Source organism: Equus asinus, chromosome 7 (genome assembly GCF_041296235.1).
Source record: "Equus asinus isolate D_3611 breed Donkey chromosome 7, EquAss-T2T_v2, whole genome shotgun sequence".
NCBI lineage: Eukaryota > Metazoa > Chordata > Mammalia > Perissodactyla > Equidae > Equus > Equus asinus.
The window spans coordinates 106,342,123-106,365,643 of NC_091796.1; the positions used below are offsets into that span (position 1 = coordinate 106,342,123).

The following is a 23,521-nucleotide window of genomic DNA, read 5'->3' on the forward strand; positions in this document are numbered from 1 at the left end:
GGAACCGCGGAGGGGCAGGGTGAACGGTGTCACATCCGTTGTACGTGGGTTTGGCCCACGGTTTCTCCACCTCGGCGCTGTTGAAGGCTGGGGCGGGAGGATTCTTTGTTGTGGGGTCTGCCCTGTGCACTGTAGGATGTTTACCAGCATCCCTGGCTTCTAACCACCAGATGCCAGTAGCACCCCACCCCCGACCCAGTTGTGACAACCAAAAATGTCTACAGACATTGCCAGATGTCCCCTTGGGGCCAAAGTCACCCCCATTTAAGAACCGTTGGTTTAGAAGGTTTGACCTAAGGTCACACAGAGTCTACACAGTCTTCTCATTCCAAATCTCCCATTCTCCCACAATACCGGCTTATTCTCCACTGAAGGCCCCGTGACAGCCACCCCCACCTGTCTCTGCCCTGCTCCCTGGCCCTCTGGCTCCATGAAGTGAGGCCAGTGGGAGGCACTGGTGAGAGAGGGGGAGCGGGAGAGAGAGATTGGAGTATTTACTCCCCCTTCCCGCCTCCCTCCCTGCACACCAGGTTCTCACAGTGACTCTGCCAGGCTCTGGGAGCACCACTGCCTCCCTCTCTCCAGTTAGGTGTAGGAACGGGGACAGCTCCCAGGCCACCAGCCCCAGCGTGCTTTGCTCTCCCTCACTTATTTGCTTGACCCCTACATACCTCTATACGTACATAGATCTTTCATTAATTTCTTTCCAGTTAGGCCTTCTTGACTGGGCCATCTGTTTCCTGCCTGTTAAAACCAATAACCCCAAACTTAGGACAAGAACTCCAATTCAACACGTGAGCACGCTGCAACTATTTACCAACATCTTGTCTTCCAGCCAGGGTTCTGCTGCCTGCCACCCTTTGAATGTGCCCTCCTCTCTCCGAAACCTCCTAATCCTGGTCTCTAATGCTCTTAGGGTAGTCTTCTCTCTCTTCCGCGGGTTATTTCTGTCCTGTCTTATCTCCTCCACTGGACTCGGGGATTTGGGAGGAAAAAAGAAAGGGATTGTATTTCACCCTATTGACACAAAAATGGAATCATATTTTGTGCTGTTTCCATTTTTCTTCATACTTGGATATGAAATTTATTAAAATATTTTTAGAACTTTTTTTAGAACTTTCATAGGTGGTTTTAGAGCAACCTATGAAACTTTAAGTTTTTAGAACCTCCCTGGATTTCTCACCTTTTGGTTTTCACAGGGAAAGTTCTCCAGCACGTGCTGCAGGCCTGCATAGTGTTTCTCACCAGCTGCTGGGGACCGTGTGGCTCCTGGCATTTATTAAAGCTCCTTGGCGGCCAAGTAGAGGCTTTTCTTCATCTAACAGAGCTCTCTGGGTGCTCTTGGGCCTTGAGGCAGTGACTTTGGGGCGTTTCCTCGGATCCTCAGAACTGAACAGCACCTCACATCAAATCATTGTCCACTTGGTGGCAACCAAACTGACTGACTGCTTGCTGTACACCAGTCACTGTGGGCAGCACTCTTTACATGGTACTTCACTTCAACGTAATCTGACTTAAATATACTCCCCACCCCTCCACCCCAAAGCTGCAGGCAAATTTGTCGGTATCAATAAACAGATCCAAATTCAATCAGAAATGAGTGTTTAATGACATTGCAGTGGAAATGAAGTGGAGCAAAGGTGGGGGGAAGCAAAGGCGTTGGACTTCTAGGGTGGGGAAGGCCTCAGTGGCGGTCTTGAAGCTACTGTCCAGTCCAGGCCGTGGGCAGCCCCTTGCCAGGACAGGTCAGGAGGGGGACTGGCAGCTTGGTGGGCTGGTGACATGGACAGAGTAGGGGGGCTTGTAAGCACACCCCAGGCTAAGGGGGAGACAATAGCCAGAAAGGCCGCAGCAGGTCAGAAAACAATCTGAGATGTCGGGCTAAATCCCAGGAGTGGAATTGGTCTTTTCCAGAAACACCAGGCCCTGGGAGAGAGACTGCCTAAGATGTGACCACTACCCCAGGAAGCTCAGCTGAAAATCCAAGCACCAAGATCGCCGCGATGCCCAGAGAGCCCAGCAGGGCAGGGAGGACTTGAAGAAACCCGAGCCCACGGGTGTCCAGAGAGCCAAGAGAGGGGGCTTTCTGGGTCAGGGAGGCCAAAGCTGCAGCAGGGCGGGTAGCGCAGGGCTGGGACCAGCCTCAGAGGAGACCATGAAGGTGGGGCCACTGTGCCACAGGCATCTTTGAAGATAAGCGAGTGGGAAGAGCTTCTGAGGGTAGACACAGGAAGAGGTGCTATGGCTGATTCTGGGTCAAGGCCCACGTCTTCTCACTGCCCTGCTGTTATGCATCACTTCTGCTCCCCAGGGTGAGGCAGCAGGACTCTGTGGGTCTGTGGCTGGTGGCTGCAGTGCAGCCTAAGACCTAGGTCCTCTGGGGACCTCTCTGAGCCTCCAGAGAGACATTGGGGGCATAAATGAAACAATTCACTGAACAGAGAAGCCAGACATGGAAAAAGCATTTCTAGAGTACTAGGGGCCATCTCAGAAAAGTGTCCCAGAAGGGTGGGGGTCTGAAGAAAAGGGGTTTTGTGTGATATGTGCAGTACCTTCATGAACGTGGAAGGCGGGGCATCTCAGCAGAGGTAATCCTCAGGCACCTGTGCACACGCTCATACGTGTGTATGCGTGCACACACACGCTATCTCTATATCCCTGTTTTGAATCCTTTATTTTGAGAGCAGGAGCTACATCTGTCTTTAGTGCTCCTGCAAATGCCACAGCGGTCAGGACACCACACAATACACACTGTCTTCTGTGAACATCCCATAACTAACTGTTGGCTAACATTGGTTATGGGATGGCCCTCTCTAATGTGGGCAAATGAAAACCAGTTCCGTGGCCAGTGGGGAACATGTGTGCCAGGTGATGGTGTTGACTCCAATTTCTCTGATTACTTTGTTTTCGAGGTCATGGGATGGTAACTAAGCAGCTTTTCTGCTATCTTGCCCTATACTTTCCCTCAAACTCAAATTGACCTGATAAATACCTAACCTGACATGCGCTGACACTCAATCCTGACAGTCAGACCTGTAGTTCCATTAGCCAAATCAGGCACCTCCACCAGAATGTTGCAGACGCAGCTTAAACTCAACATGTCCCCAACTTGCAATCATGCTCCCTCAAAAACTTGCTCTCTTCCTTATCACTGTGTTGCCCCAACTACAAACATGGGCATTAGCCTTTTATCCTCCATTCTGGCTCTGTCCCACCTGAGCGCATCTACCTCCTGGGTATCTGTGATCCTTCCTCCTGTTCCTACCGTAGAGATGCCTCATGGGCATGCACCTGGACCACAACTAGATCCTGGTTGCTCTCCTGGCCTCCTACCTTTATCTGCACCCCCAACATTCCTGCCATGGATGTCTCTAAAGTGCAAACGTGAGCACGTCACTCCCCAGTTTAATATCCTTCCCTGAATTGCATTCAAAAGACCAATTCCTTGGCAAGACCTACTAGAGTCTTAATCGATAGCCTTTGTTCCTTCAGTCTCCTCTCTGGCCATAACGAACTACTGCTCTGCAGGGCTCTTTCACACTTCCAAGCCAGAACACTCTCACCCCAGCCCTTGCAGACACGTCGCATATCACGTCCTTCTGACGGCTAGCTTTCTTCTGTTTCCACCCCCAGGGAAGTGGACAAGGGTAGTGCCTTGTTCACTGTGGAATGCCTTGCACCGTGTTTTGCACACAGTACCATGCCACCAATGTCTGTTGAATGAATGAATGATGTGCAACACTGCATCAGGGACTTTGATGCAAGAATATTGGTGGCATAGACTTGTCTTGGAGAAGCCCTTCAGCCCCCTTAGAGCTCCATGGTCATAAGCTAATAGTTTCAGAACTACTTTTGGATATCGATTTATAAAATTGATAGCATATATTTTATTTTTAAAATGAAACGTTATTAACTAGGGGCATTGCTCTACTCTCCATATTTTTTAACTATTTGTTTTGGAGAAACTATTAACCCACTTCAAAGACTAATCAAGAACCCTTTCTGCCGCACGAACAGTTTGACGCTGCGCAGTGTACCCGCAGATAGTCGTCTAAAGGCGCGCAGGCAGCACTTACTCTCAAGACCTCCCACGACACTCCTCACTTTAAATCTTTTTTTCTTCTTTTAGCCTTCCCATCGCCGAGCAGCACAAAATGACCAAAATGCTTTGTCTGGCAACTCTCACAAGTGAACATGCGGGCCCAAGAGAATGCAATGATTTCTGAGTGCCCAGTTAAGATGCAGCTCCTCAGTCATCACGGGTGAGGTACCAACGCTTCTCACAGTGAAATCTGTCCGCTCCTGGAGTCTTACTACCTAACGCATTTCTGCCATGTCGATTCCCGTCATTGGGGTCTCCAATAGCTTTTGCCACTAGACAGACTGCGGAGGTAGCGTATCAAAAAGTTAACCAAAACTCATCTCCCCCATTGCTATGAGTGTGAGGCGAAAGAAATCACGTGACTCCTGGTCATCATGCAGAGGTCTCCTCACATGGCTCCTGATCAAGCCAAATTAAAGAATAAAATAAAATCCCATTGGCGCAGCTGGAGCCTGATCCGCCAGACCCGGCCACTGTGGGCGGGGCCAAGGCGAGGAGGCGGGGCGGGCCTCGATGGGGGGGCCCACGCGGAAGGGGGCGGGGCCAAGCTCCCGGGCCCCCTCAGCCACCCCCGTGCGCCGGCGCCTTGGAGGTCAGCGAGCGCTGCGGCGGCGAGCGGCCGGGCCGCACCCTGCCGGCTGCAGAAGTTGTTGCCATCCGTCTCAAACGTGTCTTTTCCACGCCTGGCTTGCCCTCCGCTCTCTCCGTCCCGCACGTCCACCGCAGGCACCGACCTGTCGCCGCAGCTGCCGCCCCACGCCCCCTCCCCAGACCCGGCTCGGCTCTCCCGGCCGCCCCTGGCCGCCGCCGGGCCTGAGGCAGACGCCAGGCGGAGCGCGGCGGCCGAGGGGAGTGGGAACGAGGCCGCGCGCAGGGGCGGGGACGCGGGGGAGCGTTAGGGCACGTGGGGGAGCGTCAGCCAATGGCAGGCCGCTTGGCGGGCGGCGGCGCGGGGCGGGGCGGCGCGGGGCGGGGCGGCGCGGGGCGGGGCGGCCGGGCCGGGGGCGGGGCGGCCGGGCCGGGGGCGGGGCGGAGAGACGCCGCCGCCGCCGCTGCCGCCGCCGCCGCCGCCGCGGCTGCCGCAGCCTCTGGGAGCCTGGAAAAGGGGAAGCGCGAGCGAACGAACGGCTCAGTCCCCGGGCGGCGGCGGCGGCCGGGGGGGCGCGACGGCCGGGGCGGGGGCGCTGCTGCTGCGGGGGCCTGGCGGCGGGGGCGGCGGCGGCGGCCCGCTCCAGCCATGCCGAATAAAAACAAGAAGGAGAAAGTGAGTGCGGGCCCGGGCCGCCGGACGGCCGGGGCGGGAAGGGGAAGGGGCGGCGCGGAGGGCTGCGCGGCGGGACCCCCAGCCCCCGACGCCGGGGTCCCGAGGGCGCGGGGGCGCCGCTCCGGGTGGAGGTGGAGGTGGGGGCGGGGGCGGGTCGCGCCGGGGCCGCGGTGCCCGGGCCGGCCGGGGGTCCTGGCGGCCGGGCCGGCGTGGGGAGGTGGGGGCGGCGTGGGCGCCCGCCCCCGGGCATCGCGTGATTGGGCAGGTGCGGCCGCGGAGGTGGTTGACCCAGCCTCGCACACTGGGCGGGGGCTTCAGGGTGGGGGCCACGGACCCGGAGAGGGGCCCCCGGCCCGGGCAAAAGGGAGCGAATGGACCCGCTTAGCGCTTGGGGAGAACCGCCTGCTCTCGAAGGGACGCTCTGGGTTCTGAAATACTATTATTATCCTGGGTGGCGGCGGCGACGGCTCTGAGTGTGCTGCGTTTGCACTGGAGGGGGTGGGGGGTGGTGGTATGTTTTTGCTTCAGGTGGAGCTCTGTAGCGTTTCAGTATCACCCCAGAAATCCCGACTCGCAGAGTTTAGGGCGGAGGGAAGAAAGGGATGTGATGTGGATCCTTCAAATGCCGAGAGCACTGTATAAATTTGGGTTTATCTGTTCCTGCTTAAAGTTTTCAACGCCAAATACAGATGAAGAAAACAAGGAGAGTCTGAATGGGGGGCTCGCGTTGCAATATTGTATCTCTAAGTAAACAATAAGATGTGGAACTTCTTGATGGGATTGATTAAAATGATCAGAAGTCCTGGTTTTGTATAAGTCAGTTTTAAAACTGCATTTTGGTTTATCTGATATCTAGCAGTCTAAAAATTGAGAAGCCTAATTGATGCTGCTTGATGTTTCCCAGGAATCACCAAAAGCAGGGAAAAGTGGAAAAAGTTCGAAAGAAGGCCAAGACGTGGTCGAATCAGAGGTAACTATTTTCAAATCTTCACTTTACGGTTTTTAAGGAACACCTTTTAACAGCATAGAAAAACCGAGGCTGATGAAACTGGGTTTTCTAAAATGTTTCCTTATATGAGATTTTTTTTCGTAGTGTCTTTCATAACCCTCAGTTGTAGTTATTTAGGTTTTTATTATTCTGCCTTGGGAAAATATGAATGTTTTTATGAAAGTTGTGCATATCTGTGCAGCTGGTATTTTTAAGTTCACTCCCCCCCCAAGTCTAGCAACCCTGTAGACTGGCTTCACAGACTCTCTGGCTGGAGTTGTTCATGTTCCTTTTGAGCTTTCAGATTCTCCCCCTTCCTTCTTTTTGCAAGTGGCCAGGTCCCTCCCTCAGTGGCTCATTTTCCTCCATCACCTTGCTTTCCTCTGTGCAGTCTTTGCTGCTGGTGTCCTGCGGTAGCTCCTTTTCTCTGTTGATGTCTGATCCCCTTAGCCTCTTTCCCCAATAGTGTTGGTATATTTTGGTTTATCTAGTTGGGGTAATTTTGCACAATCATCTTTCATATTTTTTTCTCTTTCTACCTTGGTCGGTTCTGATTTCTTTTGCTTCTTGACTTTGGGTTCATTGAGGCACAGCTGGAATGCTCAGTGAGGATGGTGTCTGCCTGATGGGGTGGGTGTCGTCCTTGACACAGCGGTACTTTGAGAGGATTCGTAGAGCCAGCACTTTGCTTTGCCTTTTTCCTTGTGACTGGTTGTTGAACTACATCACCTCAGGCCAAGGGCCCGGGCAGGAGCTGGAGACCAGGCAGAGAGTTAATAGGCCTTTTTGAATCGTTGGTGGTCGGGAAGCTGATGTCAAGTTCTCCAGAGCTGCATCATTGAGGTCCCTGGTCTTACGACAGAGGACATTAATTTGCAAGTGACAGACCCCTTCCTGTAAGCCAAATCAGTATGAGTTCACTTCTGTCTGGGAGACACAGTTAACTGTGAGTATGTACAGTAGCCCTTCTTTTGCCCCCGGTTATCTTTTCGTTATCATTTGGTGCATTCTGAGTCCCCCTCCTCTTCAGCACGTGGTTCATTCCAGCAAATCTGTTGCCCTTCCAAAAGCAAAAAGCAGAAATCCAGAAGATCCCTTAGATATCGGTAGTGAAGGGTTATTTGTGCCAGCTCTCCCTGCCCTTTCTTCACAGCAGTCAAGCTTTCTTGTTGGCCTCCTTGCTTTTGACTCACTTATTTCCGTGTCACTCTTTTGACTAAATTGATTTAAATGAAATTTAGCCACTCTGCAAAGCTGTATGCTTTTTCTTTTCTTTTCCTTTTTTTCTTTTGGTTTATTGATCTTTCATTGAAACTGCTGAGAGTTCAGTGCTCCCCGGAACCTTTCTTGTTCAGGTACTTGTCTCCTCTCACTGTTAGTGTCACAAAGAAATATCAGTGTGTGTGGTTCATTTATTTTAGCAGAAAGAACCTGGCAATAAGGATGGATAATGTTAAGTTTGTGAAAAATCCATCAGTAACTCAAAAATACCAACACCACTAATATGTAAAATGCGTGTTTTTAAGGTGGATTGGGTTCCTAGACTGTCAGTTGCTTAAGACTCGAGGTGTGGCCTGCAGTGTCTGAGTGTGATGCCCTACTTGTCTTTCTGTATTTTTTCTAGCACTACTGTCTAAGACCTGGAGCTACAAAGCTTGAAATTACCACTGAAAAATACTGAAATGTTGGGCCCTTCACTACTTCCTCATAAGGATACCAGAGGCAACATGGCATATTAAGCTTGACACTTGGCAGATCACTGTGTAAATTATTTTGCAGGAATATAAATCGATGCTCGTCGGGTCTTCTGAAATTTGAGTTGACTGTTACTTTTTCGTTGTTGTTCCTCTCCCCTCAGTCTTCATCTCGCTTCTTCACTTCTGGTTCTACCCACTTACCAAATATGATTGACTCGTGCAGGTGAATTAAACCATTATTGTGCACTCTTCTCTTCTCCTGTCTCTCAGTGTTACATCTCAACTTGAATATTTCAACCTGAACAATTCAAAGAGGTGTGCTATTCCCAGGCTGCTCCTCAAACCTTTTTAATATCTCGTCGCCTTCGCAGTCAGCGTTTGCTCACGTTACCCTGTGAACTCGCCTCTCTTAGGACGGTTACTGCACGCGGGGCTGCACAGCCTGAGAGAGGTGCAGAACAGGCGCCTGTCCAGGGCAGAGGAGGCGGGCTTGGGAAATAATTCTAACAGAGAAAAGCCTACAGTTGACTTAATTCACTACTTAAGTGTGGGAAGGGTCCTTATACTAAAATCCTGGCTGGTTATAATGTAGGTGCACAGAGAACAAAGGAGCAGGTGGCTTACATTGCAGAACACTTTTTGGTTAGAACAAGGGAACATTTGATGGCGTGGATTTTTCAGTAAGGAAGATGAAGTCCTGCAGTAAAGGGTAGAGTGGTATGGAGGAAAGTATTTCAGCAGTGGGGGTTAGATAATAAAAATGCTGACTCCTGATGGCCGTGAACGATGTCACCTAGCTTCTGTGTCCCTGTTTCCTCATCTCGAAAATGACTTGGTGAGTTTCAGATTTGGCCATTTTTCACTATATGGGATAGATTAGGCATGACCCCTCTTTAAAGAAGTTTTCCCTGCAAGATATAAGGCAGGGTATATCTTTCAGTGTAACAGAATACCATTAAAGGTCATTAACTGGTGCTCTGCAACTTTTGCCTTTTTCTAGAAATTTCTACTCCTTGAATGATGTGTATTGGTACATTTTTCTTCTTTTTTCTCTTTCGAATAGAATGTTTAAATTTGACTTGCTTATCCACACATGTCCTAGAAATAAAAGTTTCTTCCCAGGACGTACTGCTGGTTTATTTCACATTTTCAGGAGCGAGGCCACAAATGGGCTTGTGGGTAACTTGAAGTTGGAGAACCCTGGAGATTGACAGAGGGAACTCATCTTTGAGCAGCTGTTCTCAGTGTCACATTCAAATCTGCGGAAACATAACTAGGCACATTTTATGAATATTTAGACTCTTAATAAATTGCTCAGAGATTCCTAAAGTCCATTTTGGAGGATCAGACCACACGATGGTGTTTTTGTTGTTGTTGTTTTTAGTTTGTCTACTGCATCCAAAGTTACGTTTTAAAAACTGTTAATGCTTTTTGTAAAATGATTTGTTTTAAGCACATTAAAGGTTGTTGGATTCGTGTTCTTGGGTCATGTATTTTACATATCCTGCTTCAGCTTAGTTTGGTTTGAAAGTCTCTGCAGCCACTCTTAGGTAATCTCTGTTGCTGAAAGAAAGCTGAACAGTCCTCTCTCCAACTTAGTAGCTTATTTTGACCCCTTCTACCTTAGTAATAACGTCTTTCTCTTTATAATCTCTCCCTTTCTGTTCCACCCCTCTGCCCCCACCCCGTGTTGCAGACGAGCCAGGCTTGCCGAGGTCCCATAGGTGTAGGTGGTGGAGTCATGGTTTAGAAATTAAAACTGAAATTTTTAAAGTATTCATTAATTCATCTAATAACAACAACACCCATTACATGTTAACATAAATAATGTTTTTATGAAAAATATCTTTTCGAGAACTTTTTTTGGCTTTCTAATCACTTGTCTCTGTAGCAGGAGTTTTAACCTGAGTGAGTTGGAGGAGGGCAGTGAAAGTCAGTTGGTTGGTGTGTGTGTTTTCTGGGGAGGCAGCCGTGATTGTCACTTCCTGAGAGGAGAGTCCCCGACTCCCCTCCCCCAGGGCACCAAAAGCCACTGTCTGCAGGCTGAGTTCTGGACTCGGCCGCCCATGCCCCATTTTCCATCCTTCTCTTCCCACCTTTTTCCATATGACCCTAAACTGGACTCCAGTGAAACTCAGAGAGGACCCAAAGGAGTAGTACTTCAAATTATTTTTTGAAATTCATTTGTAATTATTATGGAGGAAATGGAATTTCCTGCTTTTAATTGTCATGCCTGGTTCTCTGTTCCCGGGCACTCCGCATCGTCTTTGCTTAGGGCTCAGGTGTTTAGGAAAGATGGGGGGTCTGCAAAGGGTCATCAGCAGTGGATTGGAAGGCATTTGAGTTAGGAGGCGGTGCCGAGAGCTTACTGCCCTCAGGGTAATGAGGAAGCGGTGGTTCTTCCCTTGAGCTCTCCTCTTTCTAGTGCCCACTCCTGTCCTCAGGGAGACCTGAGTGCCTCCCACACGAGAGCTCCCCACCAGGCGTCCCACCCTCGGCACTGTTGACCTTTGGGGCCAGAGGCTCCCATGGGGCGTCCTGTGGTCCTGTGCACTGTAGGATGTTTGCCAGCATCCTCGGCCTTCTCCACTTGATGCCGGTAGCCCTTCACCTCCTGCAGTTGTCACGAGTGCAAGTACCTCCAGACAGTGCCAGATGTCTCCTGGAGGGCAAAATGGCCCCCTGTTGAGACCACCGATCTAGAAAGACCCTTCTACAAAATACGTACATTTGCTTGCAAATCACACCTGGCACATATTCCTCTGAGTGTAATAGCTCCTTCCTTTAGAATAGCAGTGCTCAGGCGAAAGGGGCGCCAGCACCCCTTTACGCTCTTAAAAACTAGAGAGGATCCCGAAGAGCTTTGTTTAGTGGGTTATAGCTGTCTGATACCTTTCATATTGGAGTTAAAACGGAAATATTTTAAGCATTTATTACTTCATCTAATGATAACGGTAATACATCTATTACATGTTAACATAAATACCATATTTTTATGAGAAATAATTATTTACAAAAATTCGCTGAGAAAAATGGCATTGCTCTATATTTTTGCAAATCTCTTAAATGCCTGGCTTGATAGAAGATAGCTGGCTTCTCGAGTCTGCTCCTGCATTCAGTCTGTTTTGATATCACAAGTCTTGTAGCCTGTGAAAAATCGACATAATGATGGTTATAAAGGCAAATCGTGTGTTAGTATTTTCATAAAAACAGCAGACCCAGAAAGGGTCTAAGGGACCCCAGCAAGGGTACCAGACCCCCCCTTTAAGAACCGTTGTAGAATCCTCTTCCCACCGTCTGTACTGTCTGTCTGAATCCTTGCGTCTTTTTAGCTTGAACTCAAGTTCGTTTATTCTGAAATTTAAGGGAAGCTTTTTCTCACTGTCTTGGACCATATTTTTTCCATATTTTAAATTTGAATAGCAGTTAATTGTTCTACTGGCTATTTATCATTTATGCTGCTTTGGACAAGCTGTAGGTACCTATGACTTGCCTCCCACTCGTGATTCAGTCCATGAGGACAGCGTTGGAACTTGACTCTGCTTTGCACTTGCCATATGTGTTATAGGACTCGGAGTCAAGAAGTATTGTTGGTGGATTTTAAAAGTGCCCAGGGAGGAGCAGAACTTCAAGTCAATTAGCCTGCTGATTTTCCTGATAACTGTAAATTAGAACGAACCAAAAAATCTCCTATTAAGAGGCTTATTTCTTTATCGCCTTTTTGATCCTCTAAGGAAATTTTAACTCAGAGTTTTCATTCAGTATAATTTGTTTTAAATCAATAGCATTATACTAAAACAGAAGATTATGGTCATTAGGTCTGTTTCAAATGTCTTGTGAAAGTTTTAAGAAGAGGAATATTTGTTTTTCTTTTTAGTTTGCTTTTACATACCATCAGAGGTCACTGGTAAAAAATATAGTCTCGTAAGATCTTATTTAAATTAAAGCAGTAGGATTTCCATTTCAATATAAGGTTTCAGTATGATCTTTGGTGCTTTATATTTCTTATTTGAAATTCATTCGGGGAATATTTCTCAGTAGTAGAACATACATTTTTTTTAACATATTTTATAAGTTAGTTTTGTTTTGAGCATCTCTTGTTTTGTGCAAGCACTGGGAAAGATAAAAAGAATGATATCGTCCTCACCTGTGAAGAACTGTTTTCTGTTACTTCTAAAGCATCACACCTGTTGCTTGTGGACATTGGGTGGCCTGGGGAGTAGCTTGGCCCCCCGTTGAGTCGTACCACGTGGCCTCTGCATGGATGGGACAAGATGGAGCACATTCTTGTGAAGAGCCAGCTGGTGCTTTGGGTTAGGAAATCAGAAGCTTTAAGCCTCTAAGCAAACACAGGATCATTATTGAATCGTGGAGTTCCAGAAAGCGTGTTGGACCCAGGGTGTGTGTTGTAAGTCAAGCCAGCAGAAAGATCCATCAGCATTGCTCTTCTTCGTCAGTAAAAGCTGCAATACATGATACGTAATTCTAGAAGGAGTTCGTCAAGGGAATTATATGAAATAATCTAAAGTTTCCCGGGTCGTGAGAGGAGTGCAGAGTCCCTGTGTTGAAGCAGCTTCGGAATGAATGCAAGCCCATAGCCCTCGGATGATGGTGGAGAGGTCGCCACCTGCATCTGGAGGAGCTGGGTGAGTCAGTCTGCCACCAGTGTGAATCATGGTGATATTTTCCTAAGTAACACGGAAAATTCTTTTGAAAGATTTCAACTATAAAAAGTCTCCAGTGTTTCCTTAAAACATTGGGTACCTGCCGAGGTCAGGGCACAGTGGCATCTGGTTTGGCACAGCATTCTAGGTAATTATCTTGCATTTTCCTATCAGTGTTGTGTTAAGCAAGGACTTGCCGGCCCTGCTTCTCTGGCAGGTTTGAGATCACTCCTTGCAGGGAAGTGCTGCTTCCCAGATCCAAACAATGGTGTCATCTCCGTTTCCTCCACCTGGGGGAGTAAGAGAACAAGCCTAGAAATCCAACTCTCCAGGGAAAATAATGCTTTATTAGTTTGAGGACATTGGATTTTCCTTCATCTTAGGTATTTTTTTGGAGATGAGGTTTAGCGTGGCTCTGAAGGGGTGTTAGCTCTGACCTAAGGCTGTTGTTGCCCAGTGGGAAAGTCAGAGTACTTGGGAGCTCAGAGGTGTTAGATTTGCGTTGTCCAAGATGTTAGCCATTAGCCACATGTGGCTATTTAAATTAACGAAAATTACATTAAATTTAGAAATTCAGTTCTTGTGGGCTGGCCCTGTGCCTGGTGGTTAAGTTCAGCATGCTCTGCTTTGGCAGCCTGAGTTCATGGGTTCAGATCCCAGGTGTGGACCTGCACCACTCGTCAGCCATGCTGTGGTGGTGACCCACATACAAAATAGAGGAAGATTGGCACAGATGTTAGCTCACAGCAAATCTTCCTCAAAAAAAAAGAGGAAGATTGGCAACAGATGTTAGCTTGGGGCCAGTCTTCCTCACCAAAAAAAAATAAAATAAAAATTCAGTTCCTCAGTCACACTAGCCACATTGCAAGTGCCCAGGACCCACCAGTGGCTAGTGGCTGCTCTGTTGGACAGCAGATATTGAACATTCCTCACTTCACAGAAGGTTCTGTTGGACAGAGCTGCCTGAGACCCTAGCAGCATTTTCCAAAGGAATTCTAATGTGAGTGTATTTAACTTACTTTAGCTTTGTTAGCTATCACTCTTCTTAGTATGAAATATCAAATTTAAAGGTAAAGAAGGCATAAATTGGTGAAAGAGGAGGATGTGGATACCGTTAGGGAGAAGGGGAAGTGAGAAGACAAGGGAATTCAATGGGGAGGTGGGAAGAAGGCCCTGCTTCCCGCTTGGCCCGGGACCACCTGTGTTCCTGAGACCTACACCTGATGAACAGACAGGAAGTGCCCTCTCCCTTGGGAGCAGGCCTCAGGAGACCCAAGGGAAACAACGTCTGTCTCCTCTTTCTTTTTAGACGTTTTATCTTTGTTCTTAGGTCAGAACACACATGGTTAAAAAATTAAAAATCTGTCCTTTCCCGTTTCGCCTAATCCACTGTCGGCCCTGCATCGCAGGCTGGGCTGCAGGTTCTCCACGGTCGGTCCAGATCTCGGGGGAGGCAGGAGTGTGTGTGTGTGGAGGGCGGGCCCTGGAGTAAGACGCCCTTTCTGCTCCTGGGAGTGTCCTTCCCATCTCAGTCATTCTCTTTCACGTTGCAGGCTTCCCTCCAGTTGGTTCATCGGTTCATGGTCACCCAGCAGGTACATTCAAGATCCTTCTGTGTGCTGAGTGCCAGTGCCAGCGCGGGGGTTCAGCACGGGACACTACAGGGCCCCTGAACTCATGCCGTTGGCTGTCAGTGAGTGCTGAGTGCACTGGTGTCATCTAGAGGTATTGGTGACATTTGGCGTGAGAATGTGTCACGCTTTGCAGAATAATGGCCCTGGGGCTTTCCAAGCCAGTTGCACCATCTGGTTATTGTGATACCAAAACTGTGCTCATACATTTCCAGACACCCTGGTGGGGCAGGACCACCTCTTGCAGCCTCTGTGCTAGAGACCAGGGAGGCTGCTTCAGGTGGTCAGGGACGGCCTCACCAAGCAGAGGACTTTAAAGATGAGACCTGAATGTGAAGAAGGAACCAGTGGTGCAGAGATCTGGAGAAGGGTATTCTAGCCAGAAGAAGCAGCTAGTGCAAAGGCCCTGAGGCAGAAGTAAGCTTCATGTGTCTACCAGAAAGAAGACCAATTTGTGTGAAGAGAAGTCAGGGTAGGTCAAGCGGGAGGGATGAAGTCGGAGAGATAGGCACTGGCAAGGTCCAGTAGGATCTTGTCAGCAGCCGTCAGCAGGGTTTTGGATTTTTATTCTAAAGATGATGGAAGCCATTGAGGTGTTTGGAGCAGGGAAGTGAGATAATCTGACTTAAGTATTTAAAAAGATCTCAGTAGCTGCTGTGTAGGAAATAGAAGGGGAAGAATTGAAACAACCAGACCACTAGAAGACTCGGTCCTCTCAGATGCCTGGTTGCCATGTCCGCCCATCAGTGATGAGGCCCTAGCCCAGCTGGCCATGGGCTCTGGACTTGGGTGGGCTTGGCAGCTGACCACTTGCGTTTTAGGCACTGAGTGGAGGGCTGGTTTTTGTGGCTTCTGACTCCTAAAGGCCAGAATGCAGAGAGCTTTGCTCTGAGGGCCAGCTCCACACTGGCAGCCTTAGTTTTTCCTAGACAGTCGGATTTCTTTGGAGAAAGCCTTTCTTCTCTTGGTAAACACCCGGTCCACCAGTCTTGTGCAGACATGCCTCAGTGGCTATGGACGGATCAGTATTCGGACCAAAAATTAGTCTTCTTTTCAACCCCACATCTTACTCCCGCCCCTCAGAGTTTCTGAATCCTGAGCCTCCCGGGGACTCTGTGAGGGCAGGTCACCTGCCTTCTTCCTCCAGCCCGAGCCGTCTTCCTGGTTTCCAGATCGCAGTTGTCTCTGCCTTGCTTCATCGGCCCCACCCCTCCGTGTGCTTTCTGCTCTCCAGACGTCTGTTGCATGCCCTTGTCCTGGGATGCACCAGTGACTCCCCATGCAGATCTTTTTGTGATTGAAAGTTCTAACTTTCGTGTTCCTTCATTATCACTCGCGCTGGGGCTCAAGAGGTTTGCCAGTTAGTGTGAATGTATGGTCCGCCTTGGTCAGGAAAATCTCTTCTGTTTTCGCCTTACTTTCGCCTCTCAGCCAGGAATTGTTGGCCTAGTGTGGGGGTCAGGAAACTTTTTCTATAAGGGGCCGGATAATAAATATTTTAGACTTTGGTGGCCGTACAGTCTCTGTCGCAACTACTCAACTCTGCTTTGAGTAGCAAGTGAGCAGCCATGGACAATATGTAAAAAAAATAGACGTGGCTGTGTGCCGATAAAGCTTTATCTACAGAAACAGGCAGGGAGCCATATGCGGCCCATGGGCCATAGCCTGCCTGCCTCTGGCCTAATGGAATCCAAATCAGGTTCAGTACCTAGAGAAGCTATTTGGCAAGAGGCTGGGCACTGTTGCTACCCTGCGGGGCTCTGCTCAGGCTCTTTCTTACCTGAAACCAACAGTGGCTATGCTCTGTGAAAGATGTATTCCTTTGTTTTTGTCTATTCACAATGTAGAAGCTATTGAGAGACCAGTGATTTGGCCCTGCCCAATTGAACAATAAGTGTCTTACAGCTAGTTATGATTTTTTAGAATTACAGTGTTTGAATGGAAGGAAGAGGTACTTGTTTAGTATAGTGACCTTTATATGGGAAAACGTCTAGGATTGAGACTTTGTCACAAATCCACTTGCCTATTTTTTTGTTGGAATGAAATGTCTCACAGTTCAGAGAATTTAACAAACGGCCGTATATCTGCTCCCCAGGTTTTTTTTCACTCCGAATATGTTGGAGTGTTGCTGCCTGGCTGCATAGGAGGTTGGGGGGTTGGGGATAACCGCTGGGCAGGGGACACTCAGGCTGGCTGCACCTCCTGTTAGAACTGCGACGGGCCACTGCTCCTGAGCATGAAGGGAGCCTCTCGAGTCCTGCTCCCTCTCCTGCGGAGGAAGAGTCGGGGAGAGACTTCCTTTAGGCAGACGGTGCCCTTGCCCTCTGCACCTCCCTGAGTGTGAGCAGCCTGCAGCGGGGCCAGGCTGGGGCGGGCTCCACCGCCCGGCGCACCAGCACAGGGTCCACACCTGCCTGGGGTTGGCTGCTTCCCCTCCCCTCCTCTAAGACCCCACTGCCGGTGCCTCAAGCATGGTGGCGCCCCGCACTGACAGACCAGCCCTCCTGCAGCGCCCCCGTAGCTCTTCTGTAAAGAGGTCCTGGGAAGGGAAGGGCAGGGAAGGGCAGGGTGCGGCGCCCGCTTCGTTGGCGTGGCTTCAGTTGGAGTCTCTAATAGTGTTTCGGACCGTCCGGAAGCCCCCACGTCCCACGTAGAAAATGCAGCTGCCTCAACCAGTCGGGGGCCCTGTGCTCAGTCAGAAACCTCCAGGGGCTCCCAGCTTTCACTGACTTCCAGTGGAAGGGACAGGCCAGCTATTTTGATCTGGGTTTGATATTAGACACTGAGTTTGATAAATAATTTCCCATCGTTGAGCCAAAAATAAAGAGGCTGAAGTAAATCCTGGGGCATCTCTCACCTCGCTGAATGAATAGATAAAAACAAAACGACCCATAACCTCTGTCCCAGGAGTGACAAAAAAGGAAGAATTAAGCCTGGTTTAGATTTTACCCAAGTCAAGTAGCCAAACAGTATCATACTAATTTACAGAAACTTCTTGTAATTTCGAGATAGATAATCCGGTTTTTATTTTATGAGTAAACACCTAAAGCGAGGAAGCACACCTGTTGTTTATCACTTACGTTCAGCCAACATTCCTGCCTTCTCGGTGCCAGAGCACAGCCGAGCCTTCAGGAGCGCGCGTGCCCGCTGGCGCTCGCAGCGCCTCACTGTCGGCGACCCTTGGCTCGGCCTCGAGGAGTGGAGGCTAGTGGGAGGGTGGCGCCGCGCAGGAGTGGTGGGTTAAGCACTCGTGGCGTTGAGTCCTCCGTTCCACGCTGATTCCTCCCTTGCTGTGTGCCCGGCGCTGCCCCTGACAGTGGGGTTCATCACTGAAAAAACAGGCTCTTTCAGAGAGCTTCCAGGCTCCTCTTGGAGAGACCCCCATCCCAGTGCCAGGCAAAGAGAGCTGCACAGCCGTATTGAGAGGCCACTGGGGGTCACAGAAGAAGGAAGCTCCTGGTTCTGCTTGGGACGGTTGGGGGAAATTCCCTGAACAAGCTGAAAATGAAAGACAAAACCTCTTTTTTTTAATATGTGATAAAATACACATAACACAAAATTTACCATTAGTGACATCTAGTACGTTCACAAGTGTTGTGGAACCATCACCACTGTCTAGTTCCAGAAGATTTTCCTCACCCCAAAGGGAAATCCCCTACCCATTAAACAGTCACTCTTCATTACCCCCTACCCCCAGCCCCTGGCAACCTCTAATCTGCCTTCTCTCTCTGGTTTGCCTATTGTAGATCTTTCATGTAAGTGGAGTCATACAATGTGTGGCCTTTTATGTTTGGCTTCTTTCACGTTGCATAATATTTTCGAGGTCGATCTATGTTGTAGCTTGTGTCAATACTTCATTCCTTTTTATGGCTGAGTAATATTCTGTTGTTTCGATATACCATACTTTGTTTCATCAGTTGGTGGGCACTTGGGTCATTTCCATCTTTGGTTATCGTGAATAGTACTGCTCTGAATATTGATATACAGGTTTTTTTCCCAATGCCTCTTTTCAGCTCTTTTAGGTATATGCCTAGGAGAAGGATTGTTGGATCACATGGTAATTTTGTTTAACTTACTGAAGAACTGCCAAACTGTTTTCTGCAGTGGCGACATCACTGTACGTTCTCATCAGCAGTGTGCAGGCGTTCCGGTTTGTCTACATCCTCCCTAACACTTGTTTTCCATTTTTGTAGATTACAGCCACCCTAGTGGGTATGAAGTAGTGTGTCACTGTGGTTTTTATTTGCATTTCCCTAATGGCTCAAGATGTTGAACATCTTTCCATGTGCTTATTGGCCTTTTGTATCTTCAGAGAAATGTTTGTTGAAGTCCTTTGCCCATTTTTTAATTGAGTTGTTTGTCTTTCTGTTGTTATTAGAGTTCTTAGTAGATTCTAGATACTAGACCTTTATCAGACATATAACTTGCAAGTATTTTCCCCCATTCTGTGGATTGTCTTCACTTTCTGTGTGTCCTTTGATACACAGAAGTTTTTAATGTTTCTGAAGTCTAACTTAATTTTTTTTCTTCTGTTGCTTGTGCTTTTGGTGTTATATCTAAGAAACCATTGTCAAGTCCAAGGCCATGAAGATTTATCTCTATTCTTTTAAGAGTCTTAGGCTTTTAGCTCTTATATTTGGGTTGTTGATCCATTTGAGTTAATTTTTGTGTGTGGTGTGAGGTAGGACTCCAACTTCATTCTTTCGCTTATGCATATCCACTTGTCCCAGCACCGTTTGTTGAAGAGCCTCTTCTTTTTCCATTGACTGGTCTTGGCTCTTAATTCTATCCATTGATCTTATGTCTGTCCTTATGCCAGGATATTTTGATGGATGTGCTCTTTTAAAAGATCTTATAAGGCATGTCAGTGTGGGTCTTCTTAAGCAACGTATCACATGGTATCACATAGTCTCTGGCACACAGTCACGGTGGTTGGGTCTTTCCATTACAAAATTACAGAAGGGGGGAATTCTGAAAGACATTGGAGAGTAGAAATGCTCGGGTGTGGGGCACAAGAGAGGTGATGTCTGAAGTCCAGGGACTGAGTGAGGTCCGAGTTTGGCTCCACCACTCATTGCATGATCCGAGAGATGGCCCTGCACCCTGAGCTCGGGTTTCCTCATCTGTAAAGTAAGGACACTGTGAGAGCACCTGGAGGACTGATGCGGTGGTGTAACAGCCACTCCGAGTGTTCCACTCTGCTCTGCCTCCCCACCAGGTTACAGCTTCGCATGGGGCCACTTCTGTCGCTCTCAGTGCCTGGCTGGGGGTGAGTTGGGGAGTCACGGGGACTGTCAAAGCACCCGTGGAGAATTCTCTGTGGGCACTGCCCCTTTTGGGCTCTAACCATTATATGTCCTGTTGGCCGCTGATGTTTGGAGCTGAGGAGAAAAATGTGTTCAGAATGTCTCCATTTCTCCAGGTACTCCTCACCTCCCTCCAGAGTGCTTCTTGGCAGGTGACCTCATAGTGTCTTCACACACACATAAGCGCGTGCGCACAAGCAAAGCCGTCAGACTGAGAGCGGTCCTATCCTGTCAGACCCGTCCTTCCTTCCTCTGTGGCTCCCCTGTCAGCAGTGAGCATGTTCAAACCCGTCTCCCAAACAATCAGAGACCCCTCCTCTGACCCTGTTGCCCCCGGTTCCCATGGCCCTTCTTTCTTCCCAACTCCATTTTTCGAAGGTGCTGTGGATACTTGGGTCTTCCTACTTCAGCCTCAGCTTCAAGAGCTTCTCCCGACGCCACTCCACGTACTGACCTCGCCAGCCTCCACACCTCCATGTTCCCAAATCCAGCAGAATGTGGCTTTTAGTGGCATTTGACAGGGTTGACCCTCCTTCCTTCCTGAAAGACTTTCTTCCCTTAGCCTCCGTGATGGCACACAGAGCCCTGATCTTCGTCCTGTTTCTCTGGCTGTTTCTCCTGAGCCCCTGGATACCTCCTCCTTCGCCTCCTCTCTTCCCGCTTTACGTCCTTCTACTAGACAATGCCTTCATCCTGTGACTTCAGTTGCCACTGAGATACGTTGACTTAGAAATTCTCATCTCAAATCAGATGAGCGTTTCCTGAGCACCAGCTGTGTGGCAGCCGGACTGTTCCAGGCTCTGGGACCTGGGCAAAGAAGGCAGAGGAAGACAGGTCACTCACCAGCCTTACTGTCTTCAGGGCTGGGCGGGACAGATGGTAACCAGGAAAATGAAGAAAGGGCACGTTAGCTGTTGATTAGGGGAACAAAGGGAAGAGAGCAGCGTCATTCTGGAGGAAGTGGGAGAGGAGGCAGTTCAAACTCCTCATCTTGTACGTATTGGAATTGCCGTATCAGTACCTCAGACTCAGCAAATTCACAGTTGAACTTAGTCCTTCCCATTATTCTTTCCCATCTTGGTGACTTGTCCACCATCCGCCTAACTGCGTAAGCCCGAGTCTGGGAGTTCTCATCCCACAGAGCGGCTCTGTCAGCCAGCACTCTGGACTTCACCCCAGGTATCCAATTGTCTGTCTACCTGCCACTGTCCTGGTCCAGGCCAGCGTCTTCATCTCTTGTCCAGACAACTAGAAGGGCCTTCCTATGGATCCTTTGGCATCCATTCTCCCCTCACTCCAATCCGTAGTCCACACTGGAGCCTGAGGGGCCTGTTGAAAAGGAAGACCTGTTTATGTCGGTGCCCTGCTCAGCCCTTCCACTGGCCTCCAGTTGCCCTTCGGGGAAAGGTCAGACTCTTGAACCTGGGCTAGTTGGCTCTGGGCACCTGGTGCCGCTCCAGCCTTCCAGGGTTCCGGCCTTCCTCTCTTTACTGCGGCCTGCAGCCACGCTGAGCCCCTCGGGCTTTCAGTGACGCCTGCCTGGACACGGCCCCCTGCAGACACGCACATACCCCACTTCTCTCCTCTAGGTCTTCCCACCGTCCTCAGAGGAGCCTTGCTGACCTCGCAGGTTCCTCAGTCTCCTGTGTCTCATGTGGATATGTGAACATAAAATTACAGTTGTGACAGTTACAGAAGAGAAGCATGGGGCTGAGGGAGCACGTGACAGGACATGGGAGCTGACAGCGGTGCGGTGAAGGCCTTGCTCTAAATACGGGGAGTGGGGGGCCAGCGGAGCAGGGCTAGAGGCTGCCAGGCCCCATGGGAGGGAGGACATCTGTGACCAGAGCCTGGGGGCTTTGTAGACCACCCTTAAACTAGAAGGCTGTGAGCCCTGGGAAGTCACCGGGTTGAATTAGCCTGGGGTGATGGGACCAGGTCTTCTTTTCTAGAAGCTCCCTGCCTGACCCAAGGACAGTGCTCTGGAGGGACGCCAGCAGGACCCACAGGAGAGGAGACCTCGGTGGCATGGAGTCAGCAGGTCTCAGGTGTAACTTTTTGTTTTCTCAGCCATAAGAAGCCTCACCTTAATGTGTCTCCCTACAGTGGGCTGTCGTCACTCATGGACTTGACTTTGTTTTATGAGTTTGCCAGATCACCCAATCGTAGTCTTAGATGCTTTGTTGCCTGGGATGTACAGTCCCTTCTCCTGTAGGGGTGGGAGCAGCAGTACAGCTGTTTTTGTTCATGTATGTACCCAGTTGCTCAAGGTCAAGTGTGCATAGCGCTGGATTCGGCATCATAGAAAACTGAAAAGGAGTTGTAAACTTCAGTCTACTAGACACATGTGTATACAACCTAACTTTTAAAACAAGTGCATCTCCTTGGAGTTGCTATTTGAGACTGGAGTAAATCCTGGGGTTTTCTGGGGGCATCTAGAGGAAGCCGAGCAGAAAACTCTGAACTTGGGGAATCCCATGGAGGAGAGTTATGGACAGGGTTTTAAGGAAGAAAGACCCATGCTTTCACAATCAGGTGGAAAGAATGACAAATGTCAGGGTCAAGGCCCAAGAAAGCACGTTTTGAGGAATAAGCTACAGATTTGGGAGAAAAGGGAACCCAGATCCTCCCTCCTGCTTCAGAATTCCATCTGCGTGCAGTCAGTGTGGCATCTTGGGAAACCCCAAGGATTCTTAAGCACCTAATTAAAAAGTAAAGCAGCTCTTACTTCTTAGTGAAAATTCCATTCAAGGATGAGAGCAAATAGTTGGTGCTTGAGTCGCTGTGTCCTGCTCTCCTTGGCCCTCCTGCGTGGTTAGAGAAGGCTTGGCGGGTTTGTGTTTCCAGCACAAGTTGGATAGGCTTTTGAAAAGAGTGTGTGTGTGGATACAGACTCCATTTCTTTGGGCCGACTGGAGCGGGTGGGAGGAGTGAGGACGCTGCATGAAGAATCTTGACAGTCAGCAGTCACCGCTGCAGCTGTCAGCCGTCACTGCAGAGGGCTGAGCACAGCTGAGCTCCACGGGGCTCCCAGCTCGTCCCCTCAGGCCTGTACGGCCTGGGACGGCCGCCCCCACCCCCTACCCCCGCTGTGCTGCGTGTGCCCTCAACCCACATCCTCTTCTGCTTGAGTATCTGCTCTTCTTCCTCACCTTGCAAGTGCCTGCGTGTTGTTGGATGGCCAGCGGTTGTGATGCAGTCTGGAGATGAGCACACTAAGTCTGGAACCTGGAGATGAATGCAAGGAGAGAGAAGCGAGAAAGAAGAGCATTTCCTGAGGTGCAAGGAGAAAGTGCTGTTATGTAGCCTTTATTGATTTTTGAGGGCTGAGTGGTGAGCTAGCAGGGACAGCTGTCATTTGTAAGTTCTTCAGCTTTATTAGTTTCCTACTGCTGCTGTACAAATGACCACAAACTTGGTGGCGTAAAAAAACACAAACTGTTCTGGAGGTCAGAAGTCTGATCTGGAATTAGGGCACTGGCAGGGCTAGTTCCTTCTGGAAGCTCTAGAGGGTGATCCATTTCCTTGCCTTTTCCAGCTTCTAGGGGCCGCCTGCACTCCTTGGCTCATTGCCCCTGTGTCTAAAGCCAGCGGCATAGCGTCTTCCAGTCTCTCTCTGACTCTCTGATCTCTGCTTTGTGGTTTCATTGCCTTTTCTTGTCTCATAAAGACCTGTATGATAACAGGGGGCGCAACCTGATAATCCAGGATCATCTGCCGTCCCAGGATCCTTAACCTCATCACTTCTGCAAAGTCCCTTGCCAAGTAAGGAAACACATTCCCAGGTTCCAGGGAGTAGGACGTGGGCGTCTTTGGAGGGTCATTGTCATCAGCCTGTATATATGTCCATCTATGTGGTAAATGTTAGG

The 23,521-nt window shown here is 49.3% G+C and overlaps 1 protein-coding gene and 1 long non-coding RNA gene across 7 annotated transcripts in view; one reads left to right on the forward strand and one right to left on the reverse strand.

The window, feature by feature from the left end:
- Positions 1 to 5,177: 5,177 nt before the first annotated feature.
- The window catches only part of PPP2R5C (protein phosphatase 2 regulatory subunit B'gamma), a 140,483-nt gene continuing 122,139 nt past the window's right edge, over positions 5,178 to 23,521 (forward strand). The window contains exons 1-2 of one of the 6 annotated variants that reach the window (XM_070514336.1): positions 5,178 to 5,366; positions 6,271 to 6,336. In XM_070514336.1, coding sequence (XP_070370437.1) covers positions 5,340 to 5,366; positions 6,271 to 6,336 — 93 coding nt within the window. In that variant the 5' untranslated portion in view covers positions 5,178 to 5,339. Of the gene's footprint in view, positions 5,367 to 6,270; positions 6,337 to 22,643; positions 22,932 to 23,327; positions 23,418 to 23,521 lie in introns of those variants that run through there. The other 5 variants (XM_044774334.2, XM_070514335.1, XM_014854549.3 and 2 more) reach the window with 5 other exon arrangements.
- Positions 10,976 to 17,564, reverse strand: LOC139045740 (uncharacterized). The gene is made up of 3 exons (XR_011504806.1): positions 17,427 to 17,564; positions 12,199 to 12,514; positions 10,976 to 11,198 (listed from the first exon to the last, which is right to left on the reverse strand). It is a non-coding gene; the product is annotated as an uncharacterized lncRNA (long non-coding RNA).